This window comes from Fringilla coelebs, assembly GCF_963513975.1.
Source record: "Fringilla coelebs genome assembly, chromosome: 4".
In the NCBI taxonomy this organism is placed as follows: Eukaryota; Metazoa; Chordata; class Aves; order Passeriformes; family Fringillidae; genus Fringilla; species Fringilla coelebs.
The window spans coordinates 57,232,907-57,255,215 of NC_140032.1; the positions used below are offsets into that span (position 1 = coordinate 57,232,907).

The 22,309-nt window shown below is 38.2% G+C and overlaps 1 protein-coding gene across 5 annotated transcripts in view; it reads right to left on the minus strand.

The window, feature by feature from the left end:
• Positions 1-317: 317 nt before the first annotated feature.
• ANAPC10 (anaphase promoting complex subunit 10) overlaps positions 318-22,309 on the minus strand; it is a 31,677-nt gene continuing 9,685 nt past the window's right edge. For all 5 annotated transcript variants that reach the window (XM_084204480.1, XM_084204482.1, XM_084204484.1 and 2 more), the window contains exon 5: positions 318-704. In XM_084204480.1, coding sequence (XP_084060606.1) covers positions 474-704 — 231 coding nt within the window. In that variant the 3' untranslated portion in view covers positions 318-473. The remainder of the gene's footprint in view (positions 705-22,309) is intronic.

The window sequence follows — 22,309 nt, forward strand, 5'->3', positions numbered from 1 at the left end:
GAAACAACCCTCTAGAGAAAAGGGTACAACACATTAGCATTAGTAATAATAGGAAAATACTACTGATAATGTCTTTAGATCATACCTGTTCAAGAAGAGGAGCAACCTTTTAAAGGTAAAGGAATGAACTATTTCCATGCATGACCATTAGGGGAAGAAATCCTCCCCCAAAATATCTGTATTATATCAAATAAATTATTGATTCCTGCCCCAGTCAAATACATTCTTTTAAGACTGCCTGGATTGTTTTTTCTCTCTCAGAGAGTACAAGAACACTCAGACTCCTAGAAAAAGAAACAAAATTACAGACTACAACATACTGTAACACAAGATTATCTTTATTTCAAAATTGTACAAAGTATGAACAGAAAGATATAATTACACTGAAGTAAACTCTGCTCTTTAAGTATCTGAATACTTTAGCAATGATATGGTCGTGAAAAAATACCTTTATTGTTCCTCATGAGGAAATTTTATCTGATGGAGCGATACATCATGAAATCAATTGTTGTACATCTGGGGAATTTACCAATGGAGCTCTCCTCCACAGGGGTGTACACTTTGATTTGCCTCATGTGAGTGTCTCTTCCATTTTGGTGATTTGCTAGAACAGCAATCTGGATCATAAAGGTGCGAATGGGCTTCTTGTGGGTATCTGTTAGAGGAACATGGATCCAGCCACTGGGTTCCACTAATTCCAGTTGCTGCCAAAAACAAGACAGAAGAGCAAAACATTCAGAAACAGTTCACATACTTCACATAAATATCACATCTTAAACCCATTTAATAAAGCAGTCTTGTTAATCACATTTTAGTTACTTTTTCAAAATAATTTGAAATAACAGAGTTGAATACTCATAGCTGATTTACTGCTCATGTAAATGTATAGAAATTAATTTGGTTGTCTGCAGTTGTGTTTGCTTTTGCCTTTCAGAATTTATTCCTCATTTTGTTCCCTAATCTTAAAATAAAAATCAATATAAAAGAATACAGACTTCAGTAAAAATTTAAGAAAGTAAAAATGGACCTTCTTACAGAAGAAAAATGCTCAAACATGACATAATATGCATTTTAAATTGTTTTATCTAGGTACTCTGAAGTACAATATACTGGAGTGACTAATGTAGGAGACTAAATGCACACAAAGTTCTCAGAAAGTTTTCAGAAATTCCTTATATTATTAGGGGGACTGGGGAAGAAGAAAAGGAAGGTGACAGAGGAAAAAGCAGAGGATACCTCTAACTTTATCTAATGTATCATGACCAATTAATAATTGCTGCACAGCCACTAAATCACATTCTAATCACATTTGACTTGCCTTTTATACAACATACCCAGTGTGACATGATGATTTTTTCTTTTTCAATTTTAATCCTACACAAACCAATCAAGGCAAGCAAAGAACAGCATTTTTTTTAACTCTAAACCACATCACTCACACAAGAGATTGCTGAAATCAAACTGGATGCTATGCAGAGCATGGTAACAGCTTTTGTTTAAAACTAGCTGTCCAACTTCAAAGCACAGCTCAAAACACAAATGGAAGAGCACACAAGTAAGGGGGGGGGGGGGGGGGGGGGGAAGAAAACAAAACACAAAACAATTGTCCACTAGCAAGTGGATTCACACAGCTAAACAAATAAGAGTGCTGTTCTTAGCAGCTGAGTTCCCCTAAGGAAGATGTATGTGCTTTGAGCAGCTCAAAATTCCCATCTTTCTCCCAAAAACACTGCATGGTACATTCTGTCAAATGCCTTGTTTATGCTGAAGCTTTCAAAAGACCCATCTGAGAGCTACTGGCTCAGAGCAGACACCCTGAGAAAACAACCCAAGAAACAAGTAAAAAAGTTTGATGACAACTTCAGCCTAAAGTAGCAGACAAAAAAATCTTTTATACCTCCACCTTAAAAGAAAGAACAAGAAAAAAAACCAACAAATAACCACAACCCAAAACTCTCCACTGCTGCAGACTCTCCTACAAATTATTTCCAAAGCATTAAATTCACTAAACTTTAGTAGCAAATCATTTCACTTTGGGAGCTAGACATTTCCACAAACACACAGTCACTTATTTGTTGTAGCACTGTCCCTTTCAAAAAACTTTATTTTTTTTTTTCCATAGGAAACTTCAGGTCATGGCTGACTTTACAAGGGGATAAAAAATAGATGTCTTGTTGAAGCAACTTTACAAAGGGGAAATTTATCATGGTGAGGTGGCAGTAAACAGCTTAAACAAGGATGCTTTCCATCTTCATAGTAAACAGAGGAGGAGGATCCTCCTAACACTTTATTCAGCTACTACTAACGTCAAGTGACTGTGATTTTGAAGAGAATTACAAGGCCATTGCTAATTAAACTTGCATTTTAATATTATCCTCAGTGTTTACAAGTTTTGACTGCTAATTCAAAGTGGAAAATTTGAGTTCAAGAGCTAAGATACTGAGATTTTTATGCTTAGATCAGTATGAAACAGATTAGTTAACACTAAGTAACTTTAAAAAAAAAGGTAGGAAAGATAAAAGTATGGCATATTTCCCAACGCTTTGTTTCATCCCTGATCAAAGGAAGTGGTTCTATGTTCTATTTACAGCATGTTATTTTCCAGTGCTGTTACAAAGGCAATCAGTTTGTCCCCAAGTCTTTCTACAGGGATGGGACAAGTCATTCCTTCACCTGTAAAACTGGCAACTGAGGCATTAGGCTAATCAGACTAAAAGGTTCCCTGGCTCCAGATGTCAAACTTCACATACTCTGAGCCAGTTTTTACTGTCGTAAGGGCAATACAGGATTTTACAGGAGGTTTAGCTCCCACTGAGTTCACTTGCAGTTCTGCATTTCCGCAAATGGATACAAGTTCTCGAGCCAGCCACAACACAGAGTCTGAGCAGCCACCTAGGAACAGCCACTTGAGTGCCTCTTGTAGAAACACCAAGACTGAGCACAGACAGCACACAATTCATCAAGCACCACTGAGCTGTCTTAGCCACAAAGACTTTTTTTTATTTCCCCAAATCTCAGCTTCCCTCACTCTACATTTCTCAACTTCCCTAACAGATGAATACACAGCCTTTACTCATACAAATCCTGGACTCATCCTCAAAATAGGCGCCTTTCCCCATTCCAGTCAAATAGTTGCCTCTTGGACAAAACACACAACACTTGTGATGAAGTTGGAGGCTTAAGTTTAATAAGTGCAAATGTCAGACTTCAGTGTTTGAAAAAAGTAAGCTCTTGATTTCTGCCCTCTAACATTCCTGTACTGACATTTGAGACTAACCTTTTTTTTTTTGAAATTGATGCTCACATAGTTCATTAAAACCTTGATACCCACTCAGCTACTGAGGTTTAAATGCAACAAAACCAAACTGAACACTCAGTAGAAAAGGAAGTGTTGTTTTGCCAGTATAATACACACATTTTCTGTGACCAAAGGAATGGTATAAACCAGACACACACACTCTCCCAAATTCTTCTCCTCCACATCTGTCATGCTCTTTCAGATGAGTGAAACATTTTCTGTTTCCAGAGGGCCCAGGTCCGTCACCAGGGAGAAGGAACAGGACATGGGAAGAGGCAGGGGTGATAAAAGACACAATGCTGCCCACTCCTAGCTCAATGTCAGCACCCAGACCCAGCCGTCACAAGTCCAAGCAGAAGTGGGATGAAATATGTGGCTCTACTCTGCCCGGAGCATTCCCAGTGTGAACAGAATCTAAAGGAAGCTTACTGTGAAGTTTTAAGAAATTCCTATTAAGCCCATGCAAATGGCAATCTTTCAAAGCCTTGTAAACTGGTCTGGAAATTTGGGTGGATTTTTACAGGGAGGCAAAAGGCACATCCTCAACACAAAGGCTGAACTATTGCCAAATTTCAAATCCTTGCTTTAGAGCTTGGGGGCACTGGAGCATCAAAGAAGGACACCAGAATATTCTCACACAAGCAAAACAGCATACTTTTCGCTAGCCTTGTTCTTGGAACAGAACTGCTTTGGCTGAAACTTTCAAAAAATTCAACCCAAAGCAGATATCTCGCATGGAAAAATCTGTCTGAACGGAACTTTGGCAAAAGTCAAAGTAGCCAAGAGTTAAGCCTTAAAATGGAAAAGGTCACACAGCCTTAAGTACAGGTGGCACTGGCAGCTCCATCCATAATAAAGTACTATACTTGAAATCCATTTCAGTTGACTTTGCTCAAAATCAAGCTTGCTCTTTAAAAGCACAAACCACTGTATATACATACAGATACACACACATAGAGATATATTTACATTTCACCTCAACTCTAGAGCATCAGTCCACTACGAGCAAATACCAGATTAAGTTGCCTCCTGTATTTTTAATCTTATGCAGATCATTAAGACTCAGTCATAGTAAAAACACTGTCTTCCAAGAAATTTTTTAAAATGAGCATTATTACTGATCATCTGAGTGAAATTAAAAATTTAAAATTTCTGCTATGTGTTTTTCTAGAAAAGTCTTTTTTTCAACAACAACAACAAAAAAACATAGGAATGAATCAGTGCAAGCTAAGTATTGGTAACTCAGGACAGTTCTTGCAGCTCTAGTCTAATCTTACTGTACAATATACTAAAAGCCCAGGGTTTGTGGCTTTTTTATATTTGCTTCTAATACTATAAATTTTGTGACAATTGGAAAACAAGAAAACCATGAAAGTCAAAATAAAAGAACAAAGGCATAAAAATTGAAATGGAAAAATCACTCACTTGTCCTTGCTGCTGTTATACTCTAGCTCTTCTTCTGCTTTCTCTCCGTTGCTTTCTTATTTTTCCTGTCTTCTGCATGCTACAGCTTTATCTATGGACATATACTCTCAACTCCAGGAATCCAAATTATTTGGAAAGCCAAAGGAAAATTAATGTTCTCATTGGAATTCTCCTTTCCAGCCTCTTTAACAGACCTTTTTCTTCACTTTATTGTACAGTCCAGAGGTTCTACAGAATTCCATACATATTTGGCAAGGCTACTATTGCAACTAATGGGTGTCCTACCACAGAAGATGCAAACCACACAACAAAATAAAAATAAAAAAAAAAAGAAAATAAGACCAAGGGAACTTGAGGCTATACTTCAGAGAGATGACTGAACACAAGACTAGAGCTTTTAGGTGGAAACTTCTTCTACAGTCACCAGCCCCCTTATAGGCTAGGAAGTTATTTACCCAAAGAATACTTTTCTATAGTATTAATCCTACCTAAATTGAATATTGATCTCTTTTCCATAAGTAGTGATAATTTGTTTACATTCTGTGGTGTCTCCAAATGGCATATAACTCCAACTGCTACTCCTACTAGGGCTACAAATGCAACCCAAGTTTTTGGCTATATTTAAAATAGGCTAACACCCTTGAAATAAGACTTGATTTTCCCTGCCCTTTAAAAGTGTCCTTTGTGAAGATATAGAGAGAAAAAAACTCACTGTAAGTAGTTTCACATTTAGTGTAATTACAAACACATCCCAGATGTATGCTAGACAGGGCTCCCAGTTCAGGGGAATAAATATATATAGGAAGAAAAAGCAACTCATTGTTTCCCCCTGGGAAGCATGTGCAGAAGAGGACCTATGTATTGACAGAAAGCTGAGAATTCTTGCTGCCATCACAGCTTCAGCATGAAACATTATTCTGAGATGTTTGTACCTCATCAAATTTCCATTTCATCAACTTTACTACTAGATTCAAATGGCTGTGAAATTAAACACCATTTAATTTTACTCCTTCTACTTTTCTCATAAAAATGTTAAAGCTGCTTTTTGTTTTAGTGACTCAGCCAACTATGAAATGCAAAGTAGTGGCTAGACTCTTCTTCACACATATAATTTTGTCTATGTGCATAGCTAGTTCTTACAATACCGTTATTATAAAAACCTAAGCTTTTCAAAGCTGGTGTTCTCAATAAATAATGTATTCTTCCAAGTAGCAGATTATAAAACTAAGTTTCAGGGAAAAGAAATGCTATGTTCAGAAATGAAATCAGTACATGAACTTTCCCATGCAGAAAAAGGCTTTTTCCTGTTTAGCCATTGTTTTTTACAGCTATCCAAATATGTTTTCACAACAACTGGCAAGGAGAAAGAAGGGCGGCTTAATTTCCAAAATCCTGTTTCCATAACGGCCATGTCCTACCATTTAGTTACCAGGACTGAGAATCTGTGTGCTTCTGCATAATTCCAAGTATTGGAACTGTCAACACACGAAGTAGCAGAGCTTGGGCTTCAGCCATCACTTCACTTAGGAAGGAAGAGAACCAGTTAATAGCAGTGATGCACCAGTTCCAGCAGAAAAAATGAAGCATATCCAAAAGAAACTTGGTGAGTTCCAAGTGAGCCAAAGGAGGGACACCACATTAGCAACTTAACAGGGAACACAGCAACAGGCTCAAAGGACCCACTGTGAACAGCACACTTGTGTGCTCGGATGAAGCAACGACCACCTAAGGAGGTGCCTCTGTGGTCTTAATCAGCCACCTCCTTAAACGGTCAAGAAATCTCATTTCAGTCCATTAGGCAAGAGAAGTTTTCCATTCTTTTAAACAGCAGTTCCTGAAGAGTCTAAAGGAGCACAGTCCACCCCCTTAGGAAGAGTCAGCTGTGGATACGGTAGACTGAGATCAGTTGCAGAATAAGCTATATTAGAGAGTGAAACCTGCAAACACTAGAAGTTCCTATCTGTTAGTATCCAATAAGCTCTTTGTTCAAATAAAGCAAAAGAAATTACCTGTGGGAAGACTGGGAAGGTTAAAAAAAGGTCCAAAAGATCCTTGCAAGAAGCTTTCTAGAACCGCCTTCAGACTATTTTGGTCCAGATTAAAACACTAAAAATTAATCAATGCCCAGGTGTTAGAAAGTTGTATGCAATAAAGACAACTTAACACTTAAATCAAGATATAAAGAATATGTAGGAAAGGAAGAAAAGTAAATATAGAAATCCTTGGTGGGTCAAGGATTAGTATTCACAATGCTTAAATATAGATTGTTATAGTGCCTTTCTAAATTTCCTGTTTGGATTGAGCAGCACAAATATGTTGGTCAACATCAGTGGGTTGTGTCCCATTGCTGCTTTCTGAAGGGAGGCAGATGATGTCAATTGAGCCATGTGTGAGGCAACCTAAACTTCATTTGGCAGAATGACTCACCAGCAAATTCATGAAATGGTCTCAGTGACTGGTCCATTTTGATATTCTTTAGAATTGGGTGCCCTGATTATCATTTCCCCATTAAATGTTAAAAAGGAACCCTTTTATTTGGTTCTGCTGAGAAACCAATGCAATATCTTTTAAGATGCACACACTTGATGCAGGCAGAATTTCAATATTACAGCAGGAATAAAGTTAGGAAGAACTGAAATTTAATCCATGGAATGGTTAACAGGGAAAGTCAGCTTTATGAATGCCCTTATATTCTGTCTTTGAATTCTGCTGAAGTCGGATGAAGAACACCTAAGAGGACAACAATTAATCCTTAGACACGATGGGGAGCCTCTGGTGAGGAAGCACGCACATAAGCCTCCTGTTAAATGGAGGAAATGGGGTACAGGTGGCACACATTGTGGAATACCAAGAGCTTTAGGACATGGATTCACAGAAAACCAGCTCTTTCAAAAGCATCAAGTGACGAAGAATCCCAAACAATGATGTCTGCAAAAGGGTGAAGGCTGTGCTGAACTGCCCACATACAAAACTCCTGAGAGATGAAGTCATGGATGATCTGGACACGTGTGGAGGAGCCCCTGTCCGTGGTACTTAAACAACCACCACCCTGCCCTCACAGTCCCACCTCTGCATCTGCTCACAGCACTTGCGTAGTCAGGTACATCCAGCCTGACAGACAAATAAATAACTTGCCAAATGCTCAACCTCTGTGAAACTGTCAACCACAACTGTCTGACTCAATTGCAATTTCAGAAAATATCGTCTGTTTAACTCTGGGTGGCAGGAAAAAAAAGGCAAAAGGAAATGGAAAAAAATTGACAACAGTTTTTGAATACTTAATTCTCTAGAACGTGGCTGAAAACAGCTCTTCATTCTAGAAAATTTACCTGCAGAAACCATCAGGAATTTGTCACAGACTGTTTACTAGGAAAATCTCTCTGGAAGAAAGAAACACTGTTTTCCCATTTGCTGTGCCATATGCACTTTTTTTTTAGTATGTTCTGTGAAGAATGAGAGACAGGCAGCTCAACATTCATTACAAAAATACATACTTCAAGAGGTATATACTGCTTCAGAGAAGGACAAAAATGTTGAATAGTCTTGGACAGTTTGCTTTTCAGTCTCACCTTTTCAAGTCCTACTGTTAAGTGAGGTCATTTGAACTCTCACATAACACTTTATGCTGGACACATCCATAAATTAAAACTCGTTAGAGAAGGATTGCTATGCTGTGTATCCCTTAAGTGGCAACCATCCACTGGAACCTCAGAAAAAAATAAAAAACCTTCTCCCTGTCCCTTTGAAAAGCAGAATGATCCAACCAGCAAATACAGAATGACAATGCAGTCTAGAATGGAGTTTCATATGTGCAAGTACGGGATTAAGGCCTGAAACTCCAACACAAGCCTTCTACCCACAGCAGGAAGCTATCTAAGTTTAGTTTGGTATCAGCTAAAAGGGATTCCACTTTCCATCTGTTGCTCCAGAAGGAATACTATCTCCAATTGAAATCAGCCATAACAGCTGCAAAATTTTGGATCTCTGATTTAAAGAAAAACGGGTTTCATAACTCATTTAAGAAGCAGTCGAGAGTGGAGGAAGGGAAGGCAAACACACCCTAAGTGCAGTACTATGCTCCTGCAGGGACCTAATCTCACTGAACAGCTGTCACAACCCACAGGAATGCCATACCTTTGCAAGGGCATTGCAACTCTGAGAAGATTCCTGGTATCAGGGGAAATCCTTCACACGTACGTGACTCCAGTGTGAACCCATTACTTCCCCTGAGCTTGGCAGACAGTAAACTGAAGATGAAAAACCTACCAAAAAATTCTTGGCTGACAGCATCAAAAAACAGGTAATGCAGCCCAAAACAAGCTTTCTGCCTCAGTTTGTCTATTTCTGGTACCTAAGGTAAAGTTTTAGTTGCAGACATACTGAAACAGACTGCATTTGGACAGTCTGGCCTTAAAAATGAATGGAAGAAAATCCATGGTTTGCTGTGTCTTTTCAAAACTCCAGCATTTTGAAAGAAGAATGAGGGACTTTTAAAATATTTTTTTAAACAGGGTACTTTACAACTCAAATTATCAGTAATTTAGAGTTTTATAGATGCAGATGTGAGAAAAGAAACAGTACATTTAAAAAACCAAAAACCAACCAAGAAGTTACTATAAAATAAATAGCCAATGCTGCACATTGCACATTTAGAAAGAACTGCAAATCTCCTTTAGTGAAAACAAATGTTTTACACCTTTAGGGAAAGCACTTCAAATCAAAGTTTATCTAACTGCAATATTTCTTCATTTTATGGACAAGTAAGTAACTAAGGAGAAGTCCCCATGTGTACAAGGTAGCTGTGTAGGGATGCTTCTAAGTAGAAACCTGGCAGATGATGACCAACGTCCTTTTGAAAACCCTCAGTAACTTTTACCTGATCAGAAGCTTGGGAAAAAAACCAACTGTCAAACATAACAAAAGCCACTACAACTTCCCATGTTCACTCAAACAAATAGTACCATCTGCATTCAAAAGTTTTTAGTCATAACACAAAACAGTGACAAAAGTATCAAAAACCCCATCTGGTTAAGTTTGTGAGCCAAGGTTTTCATAACAACAGAAACAGGGCACACAGTTCTTAAAAATTACTTAAGACAATAAATTACTAACACTTTTATTTAAGTTTGTATCTTAGTCATAAATTCGAATTCTCACCCCCAAGCACTGAAAAGCCCTAAGATTTCCCTATACTGAGATAACAAAATCTTAGTCCCTCCCTTCAGAGCAGCACCCACCCAAAGCAAAGACATCATCTCCTACAACTTGCAGGTGAGTCAGGCTGCTCTCAGGGAAGAGTAGCACTTCAACCATCTACTGAGGAGAGGCAGGGGAAACCAGCAATGAAAGAGGAGACAGCTGCACAAAGAGAACAGAATCAGTTTGAACTGGGGTAGTGGAACATTCTACTGCAAAGTCTGAACATATATTTAAAAAACCATTCTGAAGCTCAGGTGAATTTGCATTACAAATGGAACTGTTGACTGAAGAATGGAACAAAGCAGCTGCCTTTTATGAAAGGCAACAGAACAGGCTGAACTTGATGATCTTAGAGGTCTTTTCCAACTTAAACGATTCTATGGTTAACACCACAGAATCTTCCAAGAAAGGGAGTATAGACAGAATTTTCTATGAGCAAGAAACAAGTGCTTTGAACAATGGCCTTATACAAGAGGACCTTAAGGCAAATAGAATGAACACATTAAAACCTAGAAGATAGCAAAGCATAAAGGGAGAAGTCTTGTGAATTTTTTTCAAGCTAGAACTGCTGGGGAGAAGCAGGAACAATGTAAATGTATTCTATAGGTGCACTGCACAAATTGTTTGAAAATGGAAGTAAAGGCTGGAAAACATTTCTGGGAAATAACCAATTTTACAAAGGGGCAGAAGTTTGCAAATTTGATGAAAACTGTATTGCAGATGTCTGCAGTTCCCATTTCTCCTACATACATAATGGAATGATACTATGTGTGTGAGAAAGTGCAAAAAAAAAAAAAAACCCAGGTCATAATTTACCTTGAAAATTGTTTAGCCATATCCAGGAAATATGTCTAGACATAGCTACAGTTAAATTATACAAAGAAAGTATTTGAAAAAAAAATTGTGCAAGGAATATTAAAGATTAAAGTGCCTGAAAACCGGCCACACTGAGTTAATTCTCTATCAAACCATCTCAAATAACTTCGTGGCAAAAACCTAGGGACCATATTTCATGCCATGTACTTTGCTTCCCAGAGAATGCAGAAAATTAATATGGTAAATGAACAAATGTAGAAAAAAAGGGAATATCATGATATTTAAAGAAAGTCCATAGTAGTAGCAGCCAGCTGCTAGCTCTCATTATAGGTTAGGGGAAGAAAGTACATCAAAACCAAAAAACCCCTCATTCCACTCACTGAGAAGGGCTATTACCAAACACTGAAGAGAACTAGATTTCTTATCTTCTACTAGAAGACAGGCCCATAAAACTGCATGGCTCTAACTTTTTACCTGTTACACAAGACTGTAGTTCCTGAGCTACTTCATTTGTCAGGAAAAGACTGGAACAAATTATACCTGAGTGCTACCAAATTAAAAAAACCCTACTCATTCTTTACCAGCAAGAGGAGAGGTTGTTGATTTAAGAGACAAAAAGCACTGGGCTTAAGAGAAAGCATTTCTCCTGGTTTCAAAGGGGTGGCTTGTTTCTGAGAATTACAGAGGGTTACCTCTCCCAAAAATCAAGGAATTTAAAGATCCTAAACCTCTGTAAATAATCTCCAAATCCTGCAGAAGTACAGTATGCAAACACTTCTGTGTCTGGATAAAGAATCCGTTGATGCTCAGTAAAGGCAAGTGGGGCAAAACCTGATGAACTTCAAGATTACTCAAGTGTGTTGTAGCACACAATAAGCAAATGCAGAGTAGCATTTCACAGGATCCAGAGCGTAATGCTCAGCTCAAGGAATATTTACTCATTAGAAACAAATCCAAAAGACTGTTGTGAAAACTATTTTGTGCAAATTTAAAATGCAATGCAGAGTCTCATCTCAGAAAGATCCCAAATTCATAAACATGTCTCACTGGAGATATATTTTCATACAAATGAACTTTAAAAGAGAAGAAATATATCTGTCAGAGATTCAGCTGGATAGTTTTATGTGAGCCAGAATACACTTCCATAAATTTGCAAAGCTGGAATCAGAACTGTTGCCCAATGGAAGCATTTAATTTTACATCTAAACAGAATTTCTTTAATGTACTGGAACAAATGCAGGAGAGCTTTTATTTTTGCTTGTGCTTTCTTACAAATCAATAAGAAGGCATGTCCAAAAAAAAAACCCACAAGGCTTTTATCTGTTATTTTATGTGGAGGTCAGACTTGAGACTCTGCTTCTTTCAATCTAAGTGAATTTTATTTCTTGACTTCTTTCTGGGAGTCAAAGGTCCCTCAAGTCACCATTCACTCAAAAAATATACAATTTAAAAAGGTATTCAGTGGTGCTATGCACTGTCCCTTGCTGCAACAGCATTTCTGCTACAAACAGCATCTGGAATAGCCTTTGTGCTACATCCTACAGACCAAGAACATGAGCTCTTCACCACGACCTGTGTAAGAATCAAAATAAAATTGCATCCTAAGTAGGCTCCTGAAAAATGAAGGGGCAGTGGAAAACAAAGCATGAGAATGAGTTAATTAAAAACTTGTTTACCAGCAGGCTTGCTATGTCCTCTAGAGCTACTGTGGGGTGTCATCTTACTGCTTAGCAAAGTGCGGTCAACAACAAGCAGATGGAATTGGATTGCAAATCTATGTGACTTACTGTACATCTACTGTGGCTACATATGCTCCTCTGCTTAATTTATTTCTGCTATGCAAGTAAATCTTTTAACTCCTCATGACAGTATAAAGAAATAGAAGAAAGCCCAGTAATTCCACAATAGAAGTTCCTACCCCACCAATGCCAGATTTACCAAGAACTGATTTATGAAAACCTCTGTTATAAATGGTGACCATAATAATCACAACAGAGACCTGGTCAAGGAGAGGGAAACCTACTTCAAATTTTTACTACATCATTTCTTCTGATACTGAATTGCAACTCTTTTTGAAACAATGAAAAAAAAAAAAGCATGATTTGATTTTTGCCTTACTAAGGTAAAAATGATGCACAGCAACATCACCTTTCTAAGTAACAGATTAATCTCAACTAAGAGAAACAAATTAGAGTTTTCTGCATTTGCTAGCAGAAATAATCCAAAATATTCTTCATACTTACAGTTGAATTTCATCTCTGACAAATACAGAGGGGGGAAAAATAACAATTTAAAAACAGGTATTAGGGCCTATGCCACATGATTCACTCAAAAACTGTGACTGAAAACAGCATTCATAAAAAGCTTCAATAAAAACTGTATTTGATAACATTCCTTTGACATGAGACATAAAACACTCCAGAATTCATTCTGAAATAAAATAGGACTGTTAGATAAACCTACTTTAGGAATTGGATGAAGGCAGATAGAGAGCACAGGCCCTCAAGCCAGACACATATGATACATTACTATTCTCACTCCACCCTCTCTTGCATGTTTGCACGGAAAATGGAAAAAGCCTGGGAAAGGTTTTTCCGATTCAAACACATGATCTTGGTTATCTTATGACAGATTAAGACAGAGAACAGCCCTCAGAAAGAAATAAATTTATACTTCATATCTCTAGAAACATTTCCATGCACTACTTGAGATAAGGAACAGGATAACGGCACATTCAATCCCTTCCCACCCAATAAAACTCAGCAAAGAATTGAATGTAGACCCTGTGTAGCAGTGTTCTCATCAAAGCTACACACAGACGTGATCTCTGACCAAAATAACATTTCAGTAATCACAGGAGCAAGACCTCCCTCTGGAAAGAACTGCCATGGTGACAGCTCTAAAGCAGCTGAGTCTTATGGTCCAGAACTCTGGATTTGTTCTAGATCTCTACCACCTGCCAGGTAGCATTTTCTTCTGAACACTGAGGATTGCTTTAATTTACCTTATTAACAGAATTCCTTTCAGCACTACTTTCCTAGTGACACTATGAATAATCTCAGCTTTCCATTAGAATGTTAGGCTTCAGAATGAAAAAAAAAAAAAAGAAAAAAGACTGATGGTAATTATAAAATGCCCCCATTTTTGGTTGTTTCTTTTTAGTGCTGACCTGACAAAGCATGGCACATGGCATGGCACATCCAGTGCATTTAATGGATTTGGTTTGGATTTTTTTTTAATTCTAATTAATAGCCATACCTGATAACTTTGCCACAAGGCAGTATGTACTATAAATAGCCAAGTGGGACTGCACTTCTACAGATGCAAATAAAGGTATTATAGCGTGGAAACCACACATACAGAGAATAATAAGTGGTGGGCAAATTGGCTCCTATATTCTTCTAAACTGGGGCCACTTCCTCCCTCCACCCTGCTGCCAAACTGGTGGTTTGGCAAAGGGTGGTGAACACAGTCACAAGAGGTTTCCAGCTGCTGGTGCCTACAAGTTGTTCAAGTGAAACAGAAAATGAGGCGTGCTGTGCCAGCTGACCAGCACCAGTTGAGATGGCAGCATAAAACTTTCTTAGGTATCCAAGAAAATTCCCATTCCTTTCATATCTTTTCTTAGGCTTAAACCAAATTAAATGTTGACTGCTGGCTTTACTCTTTGGAGGATTTTAATACTATGTTAGTAGGAGCACCCAGAGGGATCAGAATCAGTCTTGGATTCTGATCTAAATACTGCATGTATTTAGCACTTCTTAATTTTTGAAAATATCTAGTGCTCCCTCCAAGGATTACTCTCCACAGTTAAGTCTATGAAGGCAATCAGGAAAATCAAAGATGATTGTTTATAATTCACTGACTTTATCCTCCCAATCCTATTTCACAGTGTAGAAAAAATTGCTTAAAGGCAAGAAGTTTCCCAGTGGTGAGCAACCTCTCCAGAAAGAGGAAAGCAGGAGTGAGTGAGCAGCATCTTACTGTCAGCTTTGACATAAATTTAAGGATTTTTTTACATCCTTTAAGGAAAAGATGGTGGTGTGACTCCCACAGTGTTTTCACATTTGGAATCCAAAACTAGGAGATAATTTTGGATTACTCAGGCCTAGGGAATTTATAGAATGGGAAAGAGCCTGACTATGGAATGTGGTATGGTAGAAGCAGAAGAAAAATGAGATCGAGAAACAGCTCTTTATTTAACAACTCCAATGCAGGGCCCTTTACTACAGAAAAATATAATTTCCCTTCCAAATACAGGTCTGCTGCACTTTTCCAAGATCTCCTTCCTAATGTGCTGCCTTCTTGAGATCAAAGAAGCGTCCCTTGTTTCACACAGTTTCTTCAATGGTACCCACCTTCTTGCTCTGCTAAGTAACTGCAAGGTCAAATGTCTAGAGTTCACTTCCCCTAAAGCCAATAAATGATACAGCCAGACAAGAAAGATTTTCATTTTCCCTAGCTCAAACCTTGAAACCTTATGAAGGAACTCCTTGAAGGAACTCCTTCAAACACCCAAGTAAAAAGTTGCATTAAACAGTTTGCCTAGCAGGGTCTCTATCCTTCTATCCAAGTGCAGAGAAATCAAACACAAGAAATAAAGTAGATGCTGCTACATGCTCCAGTTTGCAAGTGCACAGTATCACATGTTTTGTAAACAACAGTTCAAATTAAATCTGATCAGCTGAGGGGGTTCACCTGACTGAGCACCATGAAGATGTTCTAGATGAGCATCACACTGACACCCACCATAAGCTGTAATGCTGGAGGCACTTGCATGTTTTAAAATGTAAACTAGACCCCACACTTGCATTAAAAAAGGAGGGGGGAGGAAGGGAAGGGGTTAAATACTGAAGAAGGGGTACCAGGTATGTGAATGTCTCCTGTCATGCTGTCACCGCCCCCTCCATCCACCCACCTTATTCCTCACTCCCATGTTCAGTCTCAGAGCTTAAATGAAGAGAAGAGCACCCAGATCTTTCTTGTTACAGTTTTTCTGTTGCCAAATCCCTGCTTGCTTCTCTTTCTTCTGAAACATTAATGATTATCTGCAAGAAGTATCTCGTGAGCCTACACTGGTACACTGTAATTAGAAATCCCTACAAATTTTGAAAAACCATTGACCAACAAGTATCCCTGTGCACTCTCCAAACACAGAACCTTTATTCCAACAGGAACTTCCAGTAAAAAATGATGTGTGAACAGCAGACACTGATGTTCACACAAGCTTACTGCATACAACCCAGCAGGCGATTTTTCTGGTTTTTTTGGATTATGCCCCAGAGGTGCTGGCACAATGGAATTTCAATACCATAACTGCTTATTTCTCTGTGTGCCAGCCTCTGAAATAACAGGTAAAAAGAAAAAAAAAATACACATAAAACAAACATTCTCATTTTTAAAATTACAGGAATCACAAAATGAAATGTTTTTAATTCTCTAGTTCAAACGATGTAATTTATAACCATGACACAAATAGAGAAGAAGCACAAAAGAAGGGAAAATACAGAAATAACATAACGTTCCCAAGGTTCAGTTTACAAGGACCTCACACAAAGTTTTTTTTTGCAACTCTTACTAGAAACAGTATTATTTGCTAAAAATGCAGTAGCTGCCAAAAGCTATGATCCATCTAAAGCAAACATGTTTAAGATGGAAATAGAGTGTTAATGCTGAAGAAAGACAGAATTGAGTATACAAGTTTTCTTTTTAAATTGTGGAAGCAACTCCAGTACAAAGTTAAATTTGTTTTTCATCTTCCTGAGCAAAAATGGATTGCATTTGCAGATAAGCACCTAAATTAGAGAGAAGTGCATTAAGACAATAACAGAAGTAATCAAATTTCAAACTTTCTAATTAAACCTCTTTTTCCTGCAGAAGGTTATTGGGAATTCAACACTAGCCTTGGTTCACATGATAGAACAATGGGAAAATTTTCCGAATGGTTGAACGCTAACCCTGACAAGTGTGGAGAGCCAACTACAATACATTATATGGTAGCATAACCTGCCACCCACGTTGCTGAGAGAACAGCTTTCAAACACATGCACCGAGCTGTAAAACCACAAAATCCCTTATTACACATTGTCCCTTACTTAAGGTGAAATACACTATTCCCCCCCGCCTCCTTTTACAAATCTTGGTGGTTTTTTTTAAACCTTCCTCTCTGAAGTTTATTTAGCAGCTAACTGGACCATTTTTCAGACTTTATTTTCCAAATGCCATTTTTCCTGTTTTGTTTTCTAACCAAAATAAAATCATGTTTTTATAGTACACAGTGAAGCCTGTTGTGTCTTTCACTGTTGTTTTTTTTTTCATGTTACTTCCACCTGTGTGACATTATCCAAACTTTTAAAAGGAAATGTCTGATATATGACTAATTCACTTGTGAAGACTTATTTCTGGAGTGAAATATTTTCCTTTTTTTAATGGGAAGATACATGACTCATCACTGGGTAAAGTAAAAAAAAAATGGTTCCATCGTGCTTTTTATTGGAAGATCAGATATTCTAATATTTACTGCGATTCTTTTCCACTGTTATGCAATCTGAATATATTCAAAAAGATAAACTGCCACAGCCTGTGTGGTTATAGACACTGGCATTCATGGAAGTCAACCATTGCTGCAGAATGACAAACACACCCCACCCTCATTACAACATGCTGTGGTTACCAGCCAAACACCTTTGCCTTTTCTGAAAAGGCTGCATTATAATAAAAGCAGAACAGCAAAACAAATCATACAGGGGGACCCAAGGGATGGTAAAAGTAGTAACAACTGGTAGAAAGCATAACTCTGAATATGCAAAGTGAGCTACTTAATGACTTGAGGAATGCATACAGCCTCACGCTGCAAAAGGAGCCCACTGAAAACTGCTGGTATGTACAACTTTCTTGGTTAATGATTCCCCCCTCCTGCCCCCTCCCACCGCACATGTCTGCTGCCTGAATCATTGCATTCCAAGATAGTTAGAGGATATACACAGTTTCTTCAGGGGTTTTCAGTTGCAACTTCGCTGGCAATGGGAATTTTATTTGCAAGTGTTTCTATTCTACTGACAAGGTCAATTAGTCCAATGAACTATTGGTTGTTCTGTCTGATAGCTCTGTGTATTTATTCAAGCAAGCACTTTTATAACCCACAATTGAATGCAGACAGTTACCCTTGTAAACACGACTGTCCACTGGGATTTTCACTACATTTTGAGCATGTAAAAGAAAAACATGCTTTTCTTCCCTCAGCCTGATAGCACATAAGTTTGATTACAACTTGGAAATTTCAGGCAGTGAAGGGCATGGGGGCTACTGTTTTAAATAGATATGATCTACAGTCATATCTACATATCATCAGTATACATATTTGGACCAATTCCTAGAAGATAAAGAACACAGAAATTTGACTGATCACTCTAAGAGCTCTAAAAATTTGGTAATGCTATCAAAGGGAGACAGATCAGCATCTCTGCTCTACCCAGGCATTAAAAAGAAAAAGCCATGGTTTAAAAGAAACTAAGCTATATGTAGCACTAAGGGCTAAAGGCTACAAAAAGTGTTTTCACAAAAGCCAGAAGCACAATGGTGCGTATGTGCGTGTGAATCAGCTGCAGAAGTTGGCAGAGTTAAAGATAAAATTAGGAAAAAAAACCCAAGACTATTCCACAGCTCTAGCTAGAACTTTTGTACACGAGCAGCATGGCCATGGCATGGGCAAAATGTGCAGACAGACCCTACTCTCACAGAACTTTTATTAACATATACATGCGCTCCCTTCCCCATACAGGTACTCCCTCCATAACAGTATCTTCTTGTAAAAAAGAGACCCTTCATTTATACTAATTAGGAATGGCAAAGGGGTTGGTCTATTGGTACACTCCATTATTGAAGACTTCCCTGCATAAATCTTTCAGGTATATAGAGAAGGTAAGAAACTATCAAGGAAAACCAGCAATTTTTCCCCTAACTAATACAATTACTACTCTACAACAGTATTATTATACTGCATACTTCAAAAGAGTGCTAGAGAATATGTTCACCAAAATTTGCAGTTGGTTTTCAATATAAAAAGTTCAAGCATCTGACTCCTTTGCCTCACACACAGAGCACTATGTGCAACCTGTTCACATCCACTAGAGAATTTGTTTAAAGTATTGTAATTAGAATACAGTAGTGAAAGCTTGCATCAAAGCCAATTAAAAATTCCCCCTTCATGCTGGAGGACAGTTTACCTGCACTGATAACACACAGTTTTAAAAATCTGAATTTTTAAGCCACTAGTACCAGAAAGATTTTTACAGAAGTAAAATATTTAAAAACAAAGATTTGGGGCAAATCTTTGTAAATCCTCCTACAAGAACTTCATATACAGAAAAGAGATGAAACAAGGTAATCAAACACTTGCTACAGGAAGGGAAGGTAGCAATGTGACCTAATTGTGGCCTTCCAGTACCTAAGGGAGCCTACAAAAAAGAGCAACAGAGACATTTTACAAGGGCATGTAATGATAGGACAAGGGGGAATGGCCTTAAACTAAGGTTTAGATTAGATGTTAGCAAGAAATTCTTTACTGTGAGGGTGTTGATTTTCCAATTTCTTTTCCATAGTGGAATTTAAATGAATAATCACGAAAAAGGTTGTAAGTGCAGGAGAGGTTTTCACACATATGTAACACTCAATGCTTCCATCAGTTCCTAGGCTCTCTGTACTCGAGTTCCCCCGAGGAAAGCTCTGTACTTCATCAACTTCCTGCCTTCCATAGAGCTGTTGCCACATTGTTTCACATGGCTTTTCCTCTGCTTCAGAGAGTAAAGTCAGACTGACAGAATTAAAAATACAGGGCCTCTTTAAGGTACCCTTGCCTAATTGAGCCCTTCTGGGTCAAGAAAAGGTTCCTTCATAGATTTGTTTCTGAATGCTCAGACACAAAAGAAAAAATATCTTTTATATGTACCACAGCATAAAAACCATGTTTAGTTTTCCTCTATAGAAGAGATGCTTATTTCTCTTTAAATACTACTTCGTAACAAGGTAAGATAAAAATGCTTAACAATTTTATAGTGTGTGGGCCAAAATAATCGTCCAGTGGTCTACGAGCTCTAATGTGGGCCTCCCTATTTGTATACACACACCTCATATACATAAAAGGCTATTTCAGTACCTGCACTTTTCATGACTGCACAGTAAACTCTGCTCTGATGTCTTACCATTCCACAGTATCAAAGGGCAGGAAAATTGTAATCCTGTTTATAATTTCCACAGTTTGAAGCATATATTAGTTATTTCCATAAACCCATGCATGATGAAAAGGTCATATCACCTACAGTGATGATGATATTGGCAGGGAACAGTGATGTTACATCATTTAATTTGCCTTCTTTTTGTAAAGATGAGTTCACATGAACATCTCAGCTGGGGATTCACAAAATATCCTCTGCTGGAAGGTGGAAATTTGCACAGAGTACAAATGGAAATAGCCTTTTTTTCTAAAATTTGATTCCTACCCATGACAGGGCTTAATAAGTAACCAATACCAGTGGAGCATCCTACTCCCCTGCTTTGCAGATTTTCACCACCTTTAGATGTACAGAACAGTCCATCTGTGTGCATCCTGATGAAACAAATCCATGCTCAGCCAGCATTAACAGCAAGATAACAATCAAAATGAACAACTGGTGTGATGATTGTGCTTACAGAATATCCTAGAGTCAGACAGGAAAGATTGAAATTCTATAAAACTAAAGTTTACTCAGTCTTTTCTTAGCATCAAGATTAGTTTGCAGAGAGCAGACTGACTATTTTTAATTGACATTGTGAACCCAAGGAATAATTAGGGGTCAGAAATGCCTCTTTTCTTGAATGGAACATAGAACACAGAGGAATGGTTTCAAACCTAAGTACCTGAAGCTTAGTCAGGAATCTAAAGGAGTAACAACTCCTTTAGAGTTGTTCCACCTTCAGTGGAAAGCAGCTGAAATGCACCTTAGAGATGTTTGAATAGATACTCACAAGAACACATTTTCTTGGTTGATTACCTTGCAGCAGCCCTATGATGAGCCAGCATGTCCTCACTCCTCAGGATCTAAGTCTACTCCTCATACAGAAAACAGGTGAAGATTGATCACTCCTGGATTTCAGAAAATGCCTGGCTAAGTCCAATCCCTTCACTACAGTCACTGGACATCAGAGGAGTAAAGGCATTACACTGGGGTCACTTCCTTAACTACCTCTTGGAAAAGCCTCCCAGCTTGGGCATTCCTCCAGTTGGTAATTCCCCTCTCCAGTGCAGAATCTCTTCAAACAGTGAAGGAGGAGCCCTGTCCGTGGTGCTCAGCCACAACCCCATGCCACCAGGGAGGCTGCTGTGCTTGCACCTGGTTACAAAAGACCAGGCAAGGCCAAAAGGGATAGAAGAGAAACTGAAAACAAACCAGACAGCAGTCCAAAGGAAAAGCAAACAAACAAACAAAACACTCCAACAAAAACCTAAAACAAAGGCCTCATACTGTTGCCAACAAAGGTGTATTAAGATTAAAGGGCTTTCACCTCAGTCTGTGTAAAGATCCTACTTTATAGGCTGACAGCAGAAAGCACTATTAACTACAACGTGTGTGTATATATATATATTATATATGGATTGAGACTATACCCTGAAATACCACCTGCACTTAGCATCAAAACACTTAATCTCCTTACAGCAAAATGAATTGCTGAACATTTAAATGCTTTGGAGAGGTAAAATGCAATTAACAAGAGAGCATCACTTGACAAGACCAGAGATCTCTCACAGACAGCATTTCACTCATATCCTTTGCAGTGAGTTATTTTCACATAATGAAAAAGTGTAGTAACTTAAATCATATCCCGAGGAGTCTGGATGCTGTTCCAAAAATGCCTCTGCAGACTATCTGGTCCATCCAGACTGTTTGTACCATCATGTGAGAAAACTCCATGACTGCAAATGAGAAAATATTTGCTCTCCAAGCTTGACAGCTGTGATACAATGGCACTTATGTGCCATAGGAGAAGGCTGGGTGCACACACCTTAACTGCAGTGAGCAAGGGAATAATCCTGCCAGATTGCAAGGGCTGTTCTCACTCCAACAATGGGGTACAAATGAGGGGGAAGAAACCTTTCATTCTGAAAATAAATTCATTTTAGGTTCCAAACAAGATATGCCTACAACTAGAATACAAACCAAAGCTGAGCTTATATTTGTGACAAAGTTTAGCTCAACAGCATATTGCATAGTGTTGAAAATTAGACCATTAGGAAAGAAAACACATTCATTACACACACTGAGTTGGGCAAGCATCCATGGAAAAATATAAAATGCTTTAGCCTGATTTTCCACCCAGTTAATCAGTACTGAAGCCAATGGAATCACTGTATAATTAAGCAGATTTCTGTAAAGAGCTCATAACAGTTCACACTGCTTTAATAACCTCCCCATGTGTCAGAGAAGCTGAAGAAAGTTTCAAGACTGAAAGAAAATTCAAGAAACAATATCAAGCAGTTTAGAAAATAAGAAAATTGATGGCAACATGTAACATCATGGTGATGACAGTCACAAGCAT